The sequence below is a fragment of the Canis lupus genome, chromosome 37 (genome assembly GCF_011100685.1).
Source record: "Canis lupus familiaris isolate Mischka breed German Shepherd chromosome 37, alternate assembly UU_Cfam_GSD_1.0, whole genome shotgun sequence".
In the NCBI taxonomy this organism is placed as follows: Eukaryota; Metazoa; Chordata; class Mammalia; order Carnivora; family Canidae; genus Canis; species Canis lupus.
Window position 1 is genome coordinate 21,885,843 of NC_049258.1, and position 20,741 is coordinate 21,906,583.

The following is a 20,741-nucleotide window of genomic DNA, read 5'->3' on the forward strand; positions in this document are numbered from 1 at the left end:
CAATTTCTTCATTATAAAGAAGATAAACCATTATTTGTCCCCAACTGTTTGCTCCCTCTACCTGTTCATCTAGTACATCTTATACAGCATGAGTTTTGGAAGTACTTGCTACATAAACACAAATTCTACATAAGACATTTAATGCACTATAAAGAAAGAGAAATACCCTCAAACTCAAATACCCTCTGAGACTAGTTTATTTTGGAAACCTCAGGAGGAAAAGGTGAGGACAATGCAACTGCTAAGTAGAAAAGGCTCAGCACCATGTAATTTATAGATCTGGACAGAGATTTTTATTTCAATACGCTTATACTCGAGATTTATCATTTTCTATAAAGGAAGCAAAGGAGGATGATAATCCGTTATAAAATGAATTGCTGAAACCAAAACCGAAGAATCTGTTTTAACACTGTTTAAGTCTTTGGGATATGAATTAATAATAGCACTCGTAATTTGTCTCCAATTCAATTCAACAAATATAATGAACACCTATACTCCTGACAGCACTGAGCTAAATGATAAAACAGTAAACAAGAAAACTTACAGCATGACCTCCTTGCATAACCTAAGGCCTCAATTTCCTCACCCACAGAATAAGGAATTCAAGATGACCTTCCTGCTCCTAATATTCTGATTGTATGTTATCCAAACTGAAATTTCAACTCCTCTTAAAATAAGTAATGTTGAAGCCAGCACTGCTCAGTCTGGTCAGGACAAAAGTAGTTATTACTTACTATAATAAGGAAAATGAACACAAAATGGCTTTCAAAAAATTAATCACCAGAATTCTCTCCCCAAACTCCACATCTACTTTTTGATGAGATTCTGAAAGGCCTCAGACCCCACACAAAAACTGTTCTAAACTCAATGATTTTCCTAAATATCTTTAGTAATAATAAAATGTGGAGGCACTTCATAGAGTCCACAAATATGAAAACCATACTAAAGACTCAAACACCATCAACCACAGTAAAATTTCAGAAGTACGCTAGCTTATTCTTCTCAGCACCCTAAAGAACCATACCAATACCACCATTATGCCATAGTTCACTACCCATCAAGAGTTACCCTATTCCCTTTTTATCAACATTAAAAACGTCACATTAAAAAAAAATAGTCACGTTCCTGTCCCAGGTTTTTTTTTGTTTTTTTTTTTTAATTTTTATTTATTTATGATAGTCACACAGAGAGAGAGGCGCAGAGACACAGGCAGAGGGAGAAGCAGGCTCCATGCACCGGGAGCCCGATGTGGGATTCGATCCCGGGTCTCCAGGATCACGCCCTGGGCCAAAGGCAGGCGCCAAACCGCTGCGCCACCCAGGGATCCCCCATCCCAGGTTTAATTGTTTCCCTCACAAATTCATATATCCAAGTCCTACTCCCAGTACCTCAGGAGATGACCTTACTTTTGTAAAAAGTCATTATAAATATAATTAGTAGGGATCCCTGGGTGGCGCAGAGGTTTGGCGCCTGCCTTTGGCCCAGGGCGCGATCCTGGAGACCCAGGATGGAATCCCACATCGGGCTCCCTGCATGGAGCCTGCTTCTCCCTCTGCCTATGTCTCTGACTCTCTCTCTGTGTGTATAGAAATAAAAATTTAAAAAATAAATAAATAAATAAATAAATAAATAAATAAATAAATAAATAAAATTAGTAAAAATGAGTAGAGTGGGTCTCTGTAATGCAATACATCTTACATCCTTATAAAAAGGGGAAATCTGGGACACGTGGGTGGCTCAGTGGTTGAGTGTCTGGTCTGCCTTTGGCTCAAGGGCGAGATCCTGATGAAGACCCGGGATGAAGGAGTCCCACATCAGGCTCCCTGCGGGGAGCCTGCTTCTCCCTCTGCCTGTCTTTGCCACTCTTGGTCTCTCATGAATAAATAAAATCTTTTAAAAGGGGGGGGGGGGGGCGGGGATCTGACATAAGCACTCAGACAGGGAGAACACCACGTGAACACAAAGACAAACCAAGCAGAGAGGCCCTTCCTTCACAGACATCTTTCCCTCACAGTCCTTGAAAGCACCAACCATACCAACACCTCAATTTAAAACTCCTAAACTCCCAAACTGGAAGAAAATACACTTGTATTTCTTAAGCCATCCAGCTTATTACCACAGCCTGAGTATGCTAATGTATCACCATACAGCTGGAGACTGGACTTGGATATATGAATTTGTGAGGGACTGGAGAATCAAATCACAACCTCCTGACGGAATTCTCAGAGTAGCACCCAAATGGCACAGCCAATAATCCTAACAGACCACATGTCTTTAAGAATCTGATGAAAGCCACTTTGATTCAGACGTGAACATTTTTCATATTGTACACTTAAGAGTTTAGGGGCACCTGGCTGGCTCAGTTGGTGGAACATGTGACTCGTGATCTTGGGATTTTAAGTTTGTGCCCCACATTGGGTGCAGAAATTACTTAAAAATAAAAAATATTAAAAATTTAATCCTCCCCCTCCACCCCGAACATGGCCAAAGATACATGGACTCTCTTTAATCAGCAGTAGCTGTAGGGGCGGGGGGGGGGGCGGCGAGGAGGCAGCTCATACACTAATCTTTTTAATTAGAAAATAAACACTATCAGCCCTACCTCTGAGTAAGAAAAAAAAAAAAGACAGATGGACTAATCATGAAACTTTTCCTCACTCTTAAAAACATTTACAACACAGAATTATTTTTTCAAAAAGGGAAGTACTTTTTGAAATCTGTATCTGTGTATAATTACATCTGCAAATAAGTAAAACTTAATTACTACAGCACATTTTATCCTAAAAAAGAATAGAGTTTGATAAAATGATCAATAGAGTCTGATCATTTTATTTATCTAAACTTTTCATAGGTAGACTATGATTTAAATTCTTCTTAAAAAATATAGACCTGGTCAATAAGACTCAAAGTATTTGTCTTGTTTCTTTCTTTTTGTTAAGATTTTATTTATTTATTCATGAGAGACAGAGAGAGACAGAGAGACAGACAGACACAGGCAGAGGGAGAAGCAAGGAACCTGACGTGGGACTCGATCCCAGGACTCCAGGATCAGGCCCTGGGCCGAAGGCAGGCACTAAACCGCTGAGCCACCCGGGATCCCCTGCCTTGTTTATCTTGTCTAATCAACTTCACCTTTGGTAGCTGACAATAACACATTGTGTCAGAAATCTAAGGTCAAAAGCTTTAAAAAAGAAATTCAACCATTTTATATGAATATTATCAATCATTCACAGCACCCTGCCAGTCAAGAGAAGGTTATCCTATAAACATAAGCTAAAATGATATGATCTAGTCAATAAAAAGATAATTCCAATATCTAATTACGAAGATTAAAAACCCTTTACTTTCTTTCCCCAGCTAATTAGTTCTCAGCAGAAAGCACAATGGGAAGATATATAGTTAATACAGAGCCTAAGAACAATCTGAAAAACATTAACCCCCGTTTAAGTAGAAAAGAAAATGAATATTAGATTTTTGCTCTTTCAAAATGTGCTCATCTAATTAATTCAGTCTGGAAAAGTGATGCACAGAAGGTTGTATTCTATCTTGTAAAAGTGTATTTAAATGAATTTAAGGACAAAATCACTTTTTCCATATATATTATACAGAAATTATATTAACTGTAAAAAGCAAGCAGTGTATGTGGTGAAAAGTGTCTGGACTGACATTCAGAAGAAATGGGCTTTATTTCTCCTGTTTCTGGTACTAACTACACATGTGACTCTAGGCAAGATCATTTAACCTCTCTGGACCTTGGTTTCTCTAAGTTATCTCTAAATTATCTGTCACTTCTCAAAGTAACTGCAAACACTATAACTCTTAAAAATCTGAAATATGTTATCAGAATTCCTGAGAGATGTTTACATACTTTATGTGACCAATATGAATTCATCAGTTATTTAATGAAGAGAGGCAGTAATATTTTTTCTCACCTGAAAGCTTATCATCATGTAGCAAATTCCGAAGCTTACTACAAAGCTGGATCATGCTGTCCAATTGTCTATTTATCTTCACATCTTGTATCCACGCTGGGGTGTAACACACTGGACAGCCAGTTCCAATGCAGTCACTTACACAATTACTTTAAAAAGGATTAAAAGAAAAAAAAATATATATATATATATATATCAATGCATTCAGCAGAACCTTAATTCTAACATACAGAGTTTGAACAGAATAAATGATAAAGGTTGTTTTAACAAGCAATGAGTAAACATAAAATATCTGTTAAAATAATGTTTCTGAAAGAGTATAATACACACACATAAAATCTAAATCTAAAGTTGCTTAGGTAATTTGATATGAAGAGACTACTTTAGCCAGACATGAGTCTGCATAATTTTTCATGCAAATAAATCTATAGCTTCAGTAAGAGTACAGAGAGGGACATAAATAAATATATTTGGTAGTAAATGCTTAACAGCCAAGCATCTCAACATTTTTTGTATGCACTGTGCTTCATAGAAAATTATTACAGAGACTAGGAAAGGTATTTTTTTGTTTTGTTGCTGACAATTGTCTAAAGGCTTTAACATAGTTTCTGAGAAAAGATACTTGGTTCTTTCAGATACTTTTATAACCTGCAGATTCAAATTACCTCAGGTTATCTGTCTGGGAGTGAAAGTCTCATAGTTGGGGGCAGTGGGTTCCTTGACTTTAGCGGTTACAAATCCTTAGCAAATCTGATGAAGATATATAGAAGCTCTTGTAAAAAAAAAAAGGGGGGGGGGGGCAGGGCTCACAACTCCTCTTCCAAAGCTTATCTGTGGGTTAAGAAACCTAAAAAATCCACTCCTTCCTTAGCCTCACCAGAGAAGCTCCAGCAAGACTAAGCTAACAGTAATGCTAACAGTGATGAAAGCCACATCAATCTCCCCCAAACACATTCCTTTCCATGTGACCCACTCCTCTATAGGCACAGAGGATTCTTACAATGAGAGCTCCTTCCAGAAAAAGCCTGTGGCATTTCTATTCTTTGCATCTTAGATTCTGATGCAAAGTAACTCAATAAATGTTATAAAACAAATCTGCAAACCACACTAGAGCTAGGAAAGACCTTCCAGATCACCGCACTGCACTCAACAAATGTCAATTTTTTTTTTTTTTTTTTTGAGAGCGTGCATGTGAGTTGGGGGTTTGGGGCTAGTGGGCAGAGGGAGGAGGAGAGAAAGAATCTTTTTTTTTTTTTTTCTTGAGAGAAACAATCTTAAGCAGATCCCACACTCAGCACAGAGCCCAACATGGGGCTCAATCTCACAACCCCAAGATCATGAAGTGTTAAATTTCTGTAGCAAAGAAAGGAACTTCTTGAGAGTTTCTTTGCTTGTAGTTAGAGCTCTTAACTTAAAACCCCAATATATAAAAAGAGGAAACTGATTCCACAGGGGATTTAAATTATCAATTACTGTGTAATACTTAAGTATTTGAGGAACACCAGTGACACGAGTCACAATCCACTCATCAAGAATCCTTACCTTATTTTCAGATGAAGAAAATGAAATCCAGTTAGGTAAGACACTTAGGTTAATAAGATACCCAGATCAGTCTATTTTATACATTCTATAATGTTCATCTTATAACTGTTCTCAAATTAGTTTACAAACATAAATATAGAATTCTGGGGAAAGAGGTTATTTCTCAATAGATCTGTGTAACATAGTAAGTCAATATTTTCCAAATGACCTAAGCATCATGTCAGAAAATCATGCTGGGTAAAAGACCCATTCAAAGCACAGGATAAACCAATGATATTTAATGTAACAGAATACAAAAAGTTCATTGTTATCCTTCTAGATTCCACACTGTAACAAATCTAAAGAAACTAGCACTTGCCAAGTAATAGTGTAGTATCAAAAAAAGAATATCCATAATTATCTAAACAGGCTACTTAAAAATCCTTCCTTTTTCCAACTATGCACATGTGTAATACAAGACTTCCCTCACATATTGCAATCAAAGCAATGTATCACAACAGATTGATTACGTAAGCAGGTATGAGAACCTACTGTCTTCTATTCAGCAAAACATAAAAGAGATTTGCATAAATAGAACAGTCTCACTCTTCTCACTAGTTTTTCTTTGGTTTAGAAAATGGTTATTTTTTTCTTAAAAAAAGTGTTCTTTATGTTACCATGTAATAAGTTTATTATTGTTATTTTTAAGTGAATAGTATGTTTTAAATGTCTCGGTTTTACATGGTAAATACACACACACACACACACTGTTTTACATGGTAAATACACACACACACACACACACACACAAAACTGCTTTGGGGTCCTCAATTTTTAAGGGTATAAAATGATCCAAAGTCAAAAAGTTTGCATATGTCTGCCATATGTTTTAAATGATCTTTTGTCTTAAGGAGAATACATGGCCTACTTTTTATAAGGGATTGGCATGAAATTACCTTGAAACCACCACAACACTGTCAATAACATAAAAATCTGTGCCCTTCCAACCATCCCCCTCCCCACCCCACTTCTAAGCTGCAGCTAAATTGGCATATATCAAACCATCTTTTAAAACTGCATGATATTTACAGCATTGCTCAACAGTTTTACACAGCTTCGAATCTGCAAAACCCTAATTCTTGGCATCACATAATCAAAATGAACCAAAACTGCACTGAATCTATTCTTTCCTGTGTTCGTGTCATTTACAGATGACCACTTTCTCTTTTAAGAAGTTCCCATGCCTATCTTAATTTTTCACTGACCATTTTAAGCCACAGACCGCTTTATTTTTTTTTTAATTTTGTTTAATTTTTATTGATTTATGATAGTCACAGAGAGAGAGAGAGAGAGAGAGAGAGAGAGAGAGAGAGAGGCAGAGACACAGGCAGAGGGAGAAGCAGGCTCCATGCACCGGGAGCCCGACGTGGGATTCGATCCCGGGTCTCCAGGATCGCGCCCTGGGCCAAAGGCAGGCGCTAAACCGCTGCGCCACCCAGGGATCCCCACAGACCGCTTTAGAACCCAATTAAAAGTATAGGTCTCTCTCACACTAAACACACACACACACACACACACACACACACAAACACACACACACACTTGCTTTACATAGAATTTCAGGGAGTTTGTTATGCTCCAGCAGATTTGTCACTCATATTATATACAGTGAGTACATCAGCTGAAACAAATCTGCTTCCTATCAAGTAAGGACAGGAAGTAGCATCATTTTGTGAAGGGATCATAAGAGGCCTTTTGAAGGAGGTGACATCTGAGCTGAAATGTAACTAATGAAAAGTCAGCCTTACAAAAATGTGGCAGTAAATTCTAGATGGAAGAAATAGCAAGTGCAAAAGTCCTGGGGCACTGGTTGAGTTTGGTGTGTTTAATGAACTAAAAGGAGAAGGTGAGTAGAACAGTGTGAGCTAAGCAGGAAGCGTGGCTGTAGAGGCAGGTAGGAATTGGGTCCTGTACAGGAGGGTCTTCTGGGCCTTAGAGTGAAGAGTCTAGATTTCATTCTAACTGTAAAAGAAGCCACTAGAGGAATTTAAGGAATTTAATGATAGGGATGTGATGTACCTTTTTTTAAAGATCGCTGATAAGAATGAATAAAATGGGAAGGGGTTCAGTTTTGAACTTATTAGGAGGAGATACGGTAATAGGATGATGGCTTGGACCAAAGTGGCAATGGTAATAAATACAGAGAAAGTGGGAAAATTCAAGATTCAAGGCACATTTTGAGGTGGAACTAACAGAACTTCATGATGTGATAAGGAAGAAAAAGAGCAATTGGGTATTACTTGTGGTTTTCGCCTTAAGCAACACTGCTATGGGTAGTACCCTTTATTGCCGTGAAGATCACCGAGACAGGCACAGCAAAAGGAAGAGTGGCCGACAGGCATGTTCTGCACACGTCAAGTCTGAAATCCCATTATCATCCATATGGAGTTATCAGGTAGGCAACAGGTACTACTTCCTATCCAGCTGGTGGGTCCCATATATCAGATCCATATTTCCAGAAAGAAAATCGGGACCCCAAGCATAATTGCTTCCCACACATCCCAGCCCGGCAGTCACATAGTAAATTATTTTCATATGTGCTTAAACCTCGTCTTGCAGGTGTTCATACCAGATAGTCATAGTCATAACTGAAATCATTAAAAAACTACTCAAAGGAGGCTACGTTAACCCTGTCTCAGACAATTAAACTAAGACATTCGGTCCTTGAATTTACTTCTCCAAAATAAGAAATAGAATGACATGAAAATCTGGTATTCTAATCTATAAGCCAGAGCTCTCATACTATAACATGGATATAATTTCACATAACTATTATTATTTGAATTGTGCCCCCCAAAAAATGTTGAAGTCTTTACCCCAGTACCTAAGAATGGGATCTTACTTGGAAATAGGGACTTCTAGATGATCAAATTAATATGAGACCATCGAGGTAAGGCTTAATCCAATATAACTAGTATCCTTACAAAAAGGGGAAGTTTGGACAGAGACAAATATGCACACAAGAGAGAATGTCATGTGAACATAAAGGTCAAAATCAGAGTGATATATCTACAAGCCAAGGAATGCCAAAAACTGCCAGAAGACAAAGCTGCTCCACCAGAAGACAGAAGAGAATCATGGAATAGTCTTCCTCACAGCCCTGCTTGACACCTTGCTCTCAGACTTCTAGCTTCCAGAACTGTGGGACAAAAAATTTCTGTTATTCTAAAGGACTCAGTCTTGGGCAATTTCGCACAGCAGCCCTAGAAAACTAATCTAACAACTATAAGAACTAGATTTTTTATAATTTGGAAAGTCTAGACTCAAAACTAACTGGAAGGAAAAAGAGACATACTTCAACAACACAAGAGATTTTCTCCCCAACCTTAGCAGCAAAACTACTTACTAAAGCTTTGCAACTTTGGACAAGCCATCCCCTTTGAGCTTTGATGCTATTATTTGTAAATTAAGACAGTTCTAAAAATCAAAATGAGAGAATATACAGTAAATTACCTGCAGTGTATGAGAGCTACACAAACATAAGGTAATGTCATTGATTACATGATGATGACCTAGTAAAAAATACCATTACGCTAAGTATCAAGCCGTAATTACTTACCTACAGAAGATGTGCTCACACCCTCCTAAACACACAGGCTCCCTCAGAATATTAGAGCTGTTTGAAGAAAAGGAAAACAATCAAGACTTAGGTCATTGTTAGATCAATATTTTACACCCAACATTTCATAAATCCAAGGCCTAACACTACCATATTTCTCTTTCTTAAAGCAGAAGATACTAAGGATGTATTTATTTGAAAGGCTGTTACTACCTCCTTAAATATTGTATCATCACACATCTGCCGGATTCAAATAGCTACTATCAAACTCAGTACAAACTGTAACAATTTTTATAATGCACATACTGGGAAATCACAGAGAGAAGCAACTCTGTGCTGGTATCTCTATATCCCTTACAGGCAAAACCAACCACTGGCTGCTTCTTTCAACTACTAAAACACATCGTCACCTAATGACTCAAAAGTATAGACCATAAATTTCAAAATAAGACTTAAAAATAAAATGACCATATATTTTCCATATAAGAACATTTCTGAGAGGGATGCCGGGGTGGCTCAGCAGTTAAACATCTGCCTTTGGCTCATGGTGTGATCCTGGAGTCCCGGGAACGGGTCCCACATCGGGCTCCCTGCATGGAGCCTGCTTCTCCCTCTGCCTGTGTCTCTCATTAATAAATAAATAAAATCTTTAAAAAAAAAAAAAAAACATTTCTGAGAATGAAGGGACGTGGTAACTGAATAGGACACTGGGACAGCAGGTGTAAACCAAGGCTGACCTAGGAAAATCAGGATATCTAATCACTTTGATCCTAAGAATTCATGGTTTCCCATAGAAATAAATACCCTGTTTTCTGACCATTGTTAAGTGGCTATTTACATTTCATCAATGCCCTGTCAAAAATCCAGCCATTCTTTCAGTTAACAATTAGTTGACTATTTTGTACTTTAAGCAACTGCAAATAGGAATCATCAGGTTGACATTCTGCAGACGGAATGAGATTCATGGCATTGGGAGAGGAAAGACAGAAACACAATTATTGTCCATGGAAATACCTGCTACATTTGATAATCCTCAGAAAATAACAGTACTTACTTCTTAATAAACACATCAAATCATTATTTTCAGAGGGTGTAATGTAGTGAGAGCAGACAGGAGAAATAAAGCTTTCAAAGGATGAACATTTTTTGTGCTTGGTTTATCACAATAACCTTAGGACCTTTAGGTATTTACACCATTATTATCCAATTACCTCTGTATACATACCACATATCAATAAAAACAGTTTTCCACATTTCTTAAAAGATCAAAAGTATCACACTGCACATTTTAATAGATATGAACATTAAAGTGAAATTGAGCTTTCAAAAAGAATGCTAAAAACAGAGTACACACCTACAATGTTATCCTCAAAATACCACATACGGTGCTCATTGACATTATAAAACCCATTACTTTTCAAAAACTCACAATATCTGATTTTTCTATCACACTACACAGATCACAGTGATAAATATATGACTTGTGACATGCCAGCCACTTTTGGGATTCTAGCAATTAAGATAATATCTGCTACAACAATCATGCTCCTCCTGTAATTTTTGTTTATGATTTCATCTACCAAACCTAATCTCTTATCTCCTAATCAATGTATTAAATTCTACTTCATTACAAGCTCTGCTCTAAGATCTCTGAAGTGGTGGTAGTTCACATCCTCTATCACAATATACTCCCTATGTCTCTTTTATTCTATCACTGACCAAGCCTCCACCTTCAGGTTGCTCCCTACCTTGAGAGAATACCATTCAGTTCATTAGCTCCTTGGATTCCCTAGGCCACAGTTAACTACTTCACAGCCACCTTCACCATCACCCTATTTCCACTGACCTCTTAGACACTCACGGATGCCAATCTGTAATGCCAGACAGGCCTGACAGTCCACTCCTTCCTCACCTACTCTCAGGCTATGACTAACTATCATAAAAAGAGAGATAGGAGTGTCTAGATGGCTCAGTCAGTTAAGCACTGGACTCTTGATCTCAGGGTCCTGAGAGCAAGCCCCATGTCAGGGCCCCCTGCAGAGTGTGGAGTCTGCCTAAGATTCTCCTTCTCTGTCCGCCCCTCCCCAGGCTCACTCACTCTCTCTCAGAAAAAAAAAAAAAAAAAAAAAGAAGATACGTAAATATGTCTTTATAAATCTACTTGATAGTTTCTTCACCTATGTATCTCTACCAAAGTGGCACATTATATTTTCAATGAGTAAATAAATGAATAGGTGGCTATTCCTAACAATCTCTATGCTCTGAAATACCATTAACCTGACTGAAGATGAACTGTGTGAGCTTCTTACCACCTGGACCCTTTCCTAACCTTTTCACCCGTAATTCTATCCCTCCCTCCAGGCTCAGAGGAGATCTCCTGCAGTCATTCTTTTTTTCTTACAACGCACTGCTCTATCTCTCCCTATGTCCCTTATCTTCTCTGTCCCCTAATATAATCTATTCTCATCATTATAGTCACCTTTCTTCCTCTCTCTGCCTAAAAATGCACAGGTAGGTACTCTCTCCTCCACTCAAAAAAGGGGGGGGGGGCACTTTCTTTAGATCCTGCTTCTCACTCTACTTTCAACCCCAGCTCTTCCCTACAGATGTAAGGTCCTAACTTAGAGCTCTAGAGCAGTCACTGTCTCCTTATCTCCCTAGCTTTAACTCCCAGCACTCTGTTGAAATTGCCCCCAAAAAACACTTTTAGGCCTCATTCCCCCTGACATTTCTGTGAAGTAACACTGACCTCAACTTCTTTCTTGAAAGTTTTCCTTCTGTTGAGTTTTGAATTTCCTTAGAGCACATTTACCTGCCTGTTTCAGCATTTTGTTAATGCCTCTTTCCTGTCTCTCAACCCAGGATGCAGTCCACAGCATTCAATGGTTTTCTATGGCAGCATTCAACTCAATGCCTTGATTCTGTTTCTAAACTTAAATGTCCTAAGATGACTCTGAACACTTTATCTATGGTTCTGACCCTTCACCCCAGTAATGAGAAGCTATAGTGTGATTAGCAATGAATCTAAGATCTATGAACAATTGATCAATTGTACTAATTATTCTAATTACTGAGCTAGAATATATTTTGTTGTTGTTAACAGATGAGGAAAGACACTGGGGACGCCTGGGTGGCTCAGTGGTTGAGCATCTGCCTTCCACTCATGGCATGATGACGGGTCTAGGGATGGAGCCCTGCACCCAACTCCCCGTGAGGAGCCTGCTTCCCTCTCTGCCTATGTCTCTGTCTCTCTGTGTGTCTCTAATGAATAAATAAAATATCTTTTAAAATTTTAAAAAGACATTGGAGGAATGACTGAGAAGTATGGGTGTGCGTGCATAAGGGAAGGAGCAGGGAGAGGGATGTTACAACCAAGGCTAGGGGGAATGAGGTCAAGTTCAAAAGAAGGTTAATGAAGAGTTCAAAGAGCAAATACAGACAGAAGATGGCACAGATCCAAGTCAAAGCCAGGCTTTCTGACAATGCCAGGAGCTTAGCTGAGAAGACACTCAGGAATAAAACAATTTCTACTATAATCAGACAGTATCAAAATTTTAAATGTACCCACTTTTAATTCAACTATTCCCCTGCCAGGAATTTTATCTTTTAGAGATATGTCCTTATAAAACTGAAACTTCAAAACACAAAAAATATCTACCTAGACAGGAGATATCTCACCAAGAGAGTCCAGAGATTAAGAAATAATAAAACTAAAACGTCATATATATATATTCAAAATTGCCTAAGACATCTCAAGGGTAACAAGGGATGCCTGGCCTTCAAAATAATGATTGAAAATTATTTTGTACTTCCTCTTCCATATTAGAAAGTTAATAGATAATAAGAAAACTCATGGGATCCCTGGGTGGCGCAGCGGTTTGGCGCCTGCCTTTGGCCCAGGGCGCGATCCTGGAGACCCGGGATCGAATCCCACGTCAGCCTCCCGGTGCATGGAGCCTGCTTCTCCCTCTGCCTGTGTCTCTGCCTCTCTCTCTCTCTCTCTCTCTCTCTCTCTCTCTCTCTGTGTGTGTGACTATCATAAATAAATAAAAATTTAAAAAAAAAAGCTTGTGCCTACGTTTAAAAAAATAAAATAAAATAAAATAATATAAATAGGTAATTTCGTAAGCAAAGTTACTATATGACTTAAGAGAAGTACAAAATGCTCTAAAGTCCCAGAGAGATGGCATCTAGTTGGGGCTTTGGAAATCAATGCTGAAAGCAAAATATTTTGTATTGTATTCGCTTGATTCCCTCATCTCCAAATAGACTGTAGCCCTACAAACAAGAGGTCTTGACTTTTATTTTTTCTGAGCTCTCCAACACACTATTTCCTCCCTAGCGTGGTGCTATGTGAGCGGCAGGACTCTGATAAATCCTTAGTGAATGAAGCAAATGGAAAACTACATGCAAAAATGAATTTATATTAACAATTCTATTTTATCCTTACCCTATTCTTTGTTTGATATACATATATATTAGAAAGAAAAAAAAATCCAGAAGAATAAGAAAAGACATTTGCATGGTAACAGGATTTCCGTACCTTGAAAATTCGGCTACTCTACTTTTTCCCATCTGCAGTCATATTACTGTTACTTTACATGGAGTTGATTTGGAAAGATTGGCAAAGTCAGAGGATTATAACTTAGGGAAGGACTAAGTAGTGAGAACAAACAATTTTTTTTTAAAAAAAAAAAGGTCCTATTGATATAAAAATGTCTTTGCAAAGAAGAAAAGGAAAGTAAATTCAGCTGAGATTATAATACTGAGGCAGACCCATTTCTTAACAGAATGGCTCCCTAAGCTTCTATGAGATAAACTGTTATTTAACATTAGGCAACATAGCTAGCTACCACAGTGCTCTTACATTTTAGAAAACTGCCCAGTTATTTTAAGTGTGCACCAACACAATTGGTTAACAGGCTCTCCAAGCCAATCAATTTCTTGTATTTATCTTCAAAATAAACAAAATTGTTAACAAGGGACATGAATAATGACACAAAAGCATCTTTTTCTGTGTATTTTGTATGCCAGATTCAAGTAAGTCACATGGTAAAATTTTTTTAAAAATCATGTCTAATTGTTTAGTGTTAACAAACACTGAATAAAATCAATGAGCCAATACACTAAAAGCCAAATGGGCAATAGACTCCTATCTATTAACAACTAATTAAAATAGGATCTGCTGTTATGAGACAGGTAAGTCACAGAGAATATCACGTATATCTGACTCAAATAGCACTGGTTTACTCTGTCCTGTATTCTCTTTCTTCCAAAGCAAAACAGTACCTAGGTAACTGTTCTTAAAGCTCCACCTCTTCCACCTTATATTCAAATGTTGAGTTTCAAGGCTCATTCATCTTTGTATTCCCTTCCCTGCTCACTTCCAGAAGTATGCCTTCAATTATGATCTACATGCAGATAGATGACTGTCAAAAGTGCACTCCCAGCCTCTCCTGTAAGTCCCAGACCCAACTAATAATAAGTCCACTTGTAAGACCTTCCCCTATACTCTAGGAAACAGATGCTCAATGTCTAAGTTTCTCTGGCAGTCCCAAGCCTGTATAGCACTAGGTGTGTGTAGGCCTGTAGTGGGTCTGTGCAAGTTATAGTTCTAGCTCTAACCCCCAGAGGTAAAGACCTTTGCCTTCTACATCTACTCTAAGACCACAGTCATTACTTACTACTGGTAATAAACCCCAGGAACCTATGAAGGATTCTTGGTGAGGCAAGTTTACCAGGTCCTTCTGGTTATTTCCACCTGCAAAAGCTTCTCAAATGTGATCCTAACCTAATCTAAATTCTTTTATCCATTAATTTAACAAACACGAAGAAATGTTGTGTCCAGCACTGTGGCTACAAATGCGAACCTGTCTTTATGAAATGTGTAGTATTACTGAAGGCTACAGGTACCAAAAAATCAAAACACCAAAAGTTAGGAGGGATATCTGATACATACTGAACACCAATGGTTTGTGCCCTTTTCTAGATGTAGGTTAAACTTCAATAGCAAGTTTTACACAACAGAGGCACCTGGGTGGCTCAGTTGGTTAAGCCCCTCTGCCTCTGGCTCAGGTTGTGATCCCAGAGTCCTGGGATTGAGCCCCTGGGTCAGACTCCCTGCTGGGCAGCGGGGAGCCTGCTTCTCCCTCTCCCTCTACAGCTCCCCCTGCTTGTGCTCTCTCACTCTCAAATAAATAAATGGGTAAGATCTTTAAAAAAAAAAAGTTTTAAACAACAATGTGCATCCAATGGAAACTAATATTATAGAACCTACAAACTGGAAGGAGCCTTAAAAAGCACTTGGTCCACCTTCCTCATTTTATAGATGGGGACACCAGAGTCCCAGGAAAGGTACATAAATTGCTTCTCCTTAGGAACTATGCGAACCAAATGAATAGTCTGTTGTTGGGCCACTAATTGCTTTCTGATCTGACCCACCTACTCACACTTCCTATTTATTCTACTGTACCTTTTAACATATTGTAATTAGCACATTCCACCTGTCTCCATCTGTGAAAATCTTTCCAAAGCCCAATTCAAAAGCCATAAAACTTTCCTCTACTGGCACCATCCAAAGTATTCTCCTTTGCATCTCTTTGGCCTTCATCATAATTTACCCCAAACTCTGTGTACATTTTATCCCTTATAGTTAAGCATGCTCCTTACAGGTTGAAAATGTCTCACCACATAGCACCACTAATGTACTGCCTCAGAGATGGCTTGTGGTCCTAATCAGCACCAGAGCAAGCCAAAGGAGTAATCATTCCATTTAAGGATCATTGGCCTATTAAAATGCTTCTGAACATTCAAAACTAATGAAGGCAAAAGCTTAATGCTGGGGTCAGGAAATCCATCCTGTATTTTACAAACATTCATATAGCACTTAAAACATAATGGGCACTGCTGTAAGTATCTTATAAATATTAACTCATTTAATTCCCATAGCCAACTTATAAGATAGAAACGACTACTAACTCATTTTGCAAATGAGAAAAGCATACAAAGATAAAATAATTTATCCAAAACCACTAAGCCACGATTTGAAGCCAATGTTCAAAAGCAATGCTCGTAACAGCTAAGCTGTGCTTAAGAGAAAAAAATCTTGATCGCCTTTACGATGACAAGACAATTTAGAAAAAATTCACCTACCCCAAAAATCACAAGATTACCTTTTTACTTTTTACTAAAAGTTGATTTAAAACATGCTACAGGGATCCCTGGGTGGCGCAGCGGTTTAGCGCCTGCCTTTGGCCCAGGGCGCGATCCTGGAGACCCGGGATCGAATCCCACATTGGGCTCTCGGTGCATGGAGCCTGCTTCTCCCTCTGCCTGTGTCTCTGCCTCTCTCTCTCTCTCTCTCTGTGACTATCATAAATTAAAAAAAAAAAAAAAAAAAAAAGATTAAAAAAAAAATAAAAAATAAAACATGCTACAACTCCAAATTACATTGTAAGTAGAGATCAAAGCCCCTTGTTCTAACCGTCAAGAGGTACCTAATTATTTTAGTTCACAAAACAGTGTCATATGACACTTGGGTTTTTACATTACAGCTCCTAATATTTTTTCCTACTTCCTTTAGGATCACATTATTACTATGCTTTCTGCCAGCCTCTCAAACGATACAGTCTTCCTGTCTCATTTGTCCAAATCTTTAAATAGCTTCTATCTCGTTGTGAGGCTTGGACCTAACACAAATGTCACATCTGGCCTCTTGAAAAATTTCATCAGCTTCACCTTGGAGCCACACTTATGTTAAAGGTCAAGAAAGGATGCCCTGTAATGTAGCCAATCCACCTGCACGCGCAAGTAATGCTTCCTGCAAAATAGATTCAATGTGCTACACGAGACAGGTGACACCTGGGAACACAATATAGATGACAGCTGCAAGCTGAATGTGAGGGTAATCGGGGTAATCACTAGCCCACTGGGTAGAACTTTGAAACTCTGTAAAAGGGCATACTGACACAATTTCAAATAATATGACACTGCTCTGAATGGTGGGTCGCAAAAGCAAGAAGCAAACCATTGGAGTTGCTCCTTTCAAGCAATGATGTCAGGCAGGAAAAGGCAGAGGTGGAAAGAATGTTTTTTTGTCCCCCATGGGTAAGGAGCAACTAGCCACGCTATTCACTCGGACAGTACCAAAACACAGAGACATCGAGAAGAACACAAAATCATTTCTAAATATTGTGATATAAAATTTTAGAGAGAAGTATTTTTAAACTTAAGATTGTACCTGTTAAAACAGTTTAGCAAACTACAGCCTGTGCACCAAATCAAGTCAGTAGACTGTCTTTGTACGGCCTTGAGCTATGAACACTTTTTGCTTTTAAGGATTGTAAAAAACATAAATAATAAAGAACAGATACTGTGGCCAGCAAAGTCTACAGTACCTACTATATGACTTTTTATAGAAAGTTTGCAGACCCCTATATTAAAATAAGCAAAGAAACAGGTGAAATTTAGCTATTCTGTCAGTGGTTCATATATTATCTTTTTAAGAAAAATCACTGGAGCTCACCATTACTGTCTAGTCAAAAGAACAACTTGTATTAGAAGTCTGGACCTAGCTACTGATGTCCACTTTCAGTCCTTTGGCTCTAATTTTCTGCTCACTTCAGTTAAAAACTGGAAAAATCGTTGGCAGAGGATAAAAAGTGAAATTGGCTGCAATGGATTTCAGGACAACCTATAGATTAGTCTTACAAATCACCTATTTTGTCTTCCTCGAAACCATTCAGCAAGCAGGCTATACTTCTTTGTATTTTTATAAGACAGCTATTATTTATCACTTATTCTATGACAACCACCCATACTCAACACTCTGCATGTACAATTTCATTTAGTTTCTTCCTACAGAATGTTAGTTTCATGAGGATTGATGGTTTTGTCTGCTTTGTTCACTACCGAAATGAATCCCCAATGCCAAAATAGCACTTTGCAGGTGCTCAATAATATCTTTATTACTAATGAATCCTCGTAGGGTGGATGAGCGGAGTGATATTATCACTCAGACGGGGAAACTGAGGCAGAGAATTTGAATGACCTGGGCCACAGTGTCAAAGCTGGAACCTGACTCCACCACAGTCTAAGTGAAGCACTATGCTGCTGCCCTAGTGCCTTCCATACAGAAATGTGCCAACTGAATGTCTTAACTTTTGTTGAACTAGGAAGGTGTAATTATAATTGCTTCTATTATAGCAACTAGCAGAGCCAGTTTTAAATTTCCTATTCTCAAAAAAATTAAAATAAAATAAAAATAAATTTCTTGTTCTCAGATGGATGGCCCCTGTGTTATGAAAAACACACACAACTCAGAATGTCTCCATGAATTCTAGCAAAAGTGCCACTTTTCTAAGGAGTGCAATGACTTTGTAAAGGTTTTACAAAACTAAAGTGCAGAAGTCTCTGACAGTTAAGTCCATTTCTTTTTTTTTTTTTTTTTTTTTTTTAAGATTCATTTGAGAGTGAGAGAGAAGAGAGATGGGGGGGGGGGCGGGGTGGGAAGCAGGGAGAAGTGCAGAGGAAGAGGGAGGACCTGAAGCAGACCCTCCACCCAGGGCTGGAGCTCAGGCCCTCAGGATGCCGGCCAGAACCGAGAGTTCCACACTTACCCCACCCAGGCGCCCCACAGTGAAGTCCATTTCATTTTTAAAGAAAAAGCTGCTGTGTTACTTGTACTTTATGTACATCTAAGTTCTGCAGGTTGGAAATCGGGGGGGGGGGGGGGGGGGCGTGGGGGGACAAATCAAAACAAAGTCCAAGAAAGATAAATACTGGGCTACAAGCAGAGAGAAAACCCGCCCGAGAGACACCGATGCAGAAATACGGAGCTGTGCACACAGCAGGTGCTCAATCATTGCTTTTGGACGAAACGAAAAAGGGCGGCAAAGCCCTTCCTGCGTGTTAGAGACCTGCCTGCCTCCCAGACCGGGAAGAGCTCCGGGAACAGCAGCACGGGGCACCGGCCAGGACAGGGGGGTCTTCAGGGACAACGAAAGCCTGGAAGTGAGCAGACTCCCGCGGTGCCACGGCGTGAAGGAAAACAGGAAGCAAAAAAAGTGATAAACAGCATCCGTCAGAGCTGGGGCCGGGGCCGGGGCCGGGGCCGGGGCCGCACCGCCTTCGGACGGAACCAAGGCGACGAGCCCCTGAAGCCGCACCGCGGTGTCCGTGCCGCGCCTCCAGCCAGAGGAACCCAAACCCGCTTTCCGCAGGGAAGCGGTCGAGGGGCGGGCGCAGCCCCGGGCGGGCGGGGGTGAGGGTGAGGGTCGGGGCCGGGGCCGGTCGCCGGGGTCCCGCCCGCGCCGCCGCCTCAGCGCGCACCTCCCGCGGGGGCGGGGCCTGGGAGCCTCGGCCAGGCCGAGGCCACGCCCCCGCCCGCCGGGCCGCCGCGGAGCTTCCGGAACTGCCGTCGCGGCTGGTTAGGGCAGGGAGGAGCGGCGGGGGCGGCGGGAGCGCGCGCGGAGGGGCTGCGAGCCGGCCGGGAAGACGCGCGGGGGCCCGCCAAGGTGATGCCCGCGCCCCCGCCCGCCCCCGCCCGGGTCCGTCTTTACCAACGCGAGCAGCGCAGCAGCTCCTCCAGCCGGTCGAGCGCGGCGCGGCTGTGGGCCCAGGCCCCGCGCCCGGACGGCTCCATGGCGGGCGCGGGACGAGGCTGGTTCCCGGAGCGGACCCTCGGCCGCCGGCCCCCCGGCATCGCCCCGCCTGGCCAGGGGTCCTCCCCGAGCGGGAGCCGCGGCGGGCGGGCGGGCGGGCGGGCGGGCCCGGGCAACGACCGAGACGCCGCAGGCCTGGCGCCCGACCCCCGCCCGAGTGGTCCCGCGTCGGGGCCGGCGGGACGCTGGGGGCGTGGCCTGTGGGGGGCGGGGCCGCCGAAGCGCGCCAAAGCCCAGGCTCGCGGGCCGGGGGGCGGGGCCTGCGGGGTGGGAAAGGGGGCGGGGCCGCCGGAGCGCGCCAAAGCCCAGGCTCGCGGGCCGGGGGGGCGGGGCCTGCGGGGTGGGAAAGGGGGCGGGGCCGCCGGAGCGCGCCAAAGCCTGGGCGCACAGGCCGGGGGGGGGGGGAGGGGGGCGGAAGGGGGCGGGGCCGCCGAAGCGCGCCAAAGCCCGGGGGCGCCAGTCGGGGGCGGGGCCTGCGGTGGGCGGGGCCTGCGGTGGGCGGGGAAGGGGCGGGGCCGGGCCGCCCGGAGGGACGCGGAGGGGACGACGAGCCCAGCCCTGGGCTGCGCGGCCCGGCGGGTTCTGGGTGGGACTCCGCGGACGGAAAGTCACAAACCGAAGAACTTTGCGCGGAGAGTAATCCATAAGGAGCGCTGTTTAGAGTGCCGTAAAGTTTGGAAGAGCTTTGATCGTGACCCCGAACATGCATCTTCTCTACTCCTAAAAAAGTAACTTTCTCCCCCACCACCACCTTTTCCAGGCTTTTTGTTTTGTTTGCTAAAGATGCGCCTACCGGCCACCTAAGAATCCTTGTTGATGACCTCATGACAGGGGCAACACCTACTGCGCACCTCCCACCTCCCCACCCAGTCCGCTGCCAAACCTCTGCAGCCCCCGCCCCCACCCGGGTCACTCGTCCCCCCCAGGCTCAGAGTGTCCCGCAGGCTCCAGGCTGTGATCCCAGTGTCCACTCCACGCCCTCCAACCCTCCGCCCACACTGTAGCCTT

At 41.6% G+C, this 20,741-nt stretch overlaps 1 protein-coding gene across 1 annotated transcript in view; it reads right to left on the bottom strand.

Annotated features, from left to right (window-relative positions):
• The window catches only part of BARD1 (BRCA1 associated RING domain 1), a 78,691-nt gene extending 58,917 nt beyond the window's left edge, over positions 1-19,774 (bottom strand). Inside the window, exons 1-3 of the mRNA XM_038585905.1 lie at positions 19,632-19,774; positions 9,073-9,129; positions 3,933-4,081 (exon numbers count right to left, since the gene is read on the bottom strand). Coding sequence (XP_038441833.1) covers positions 3,933-4,081; positions 9,073-9,129; positions 19,632-19,774 — 349 coding nt within the window. The remainder of the gene's footprint in view (positions 1-3,932; positions 4,082-9,072; positions 9,130-19,631) is intronic.
• Between the last annotated feature and the right edge of the window lie 967 nt (positions 19,775-20,741).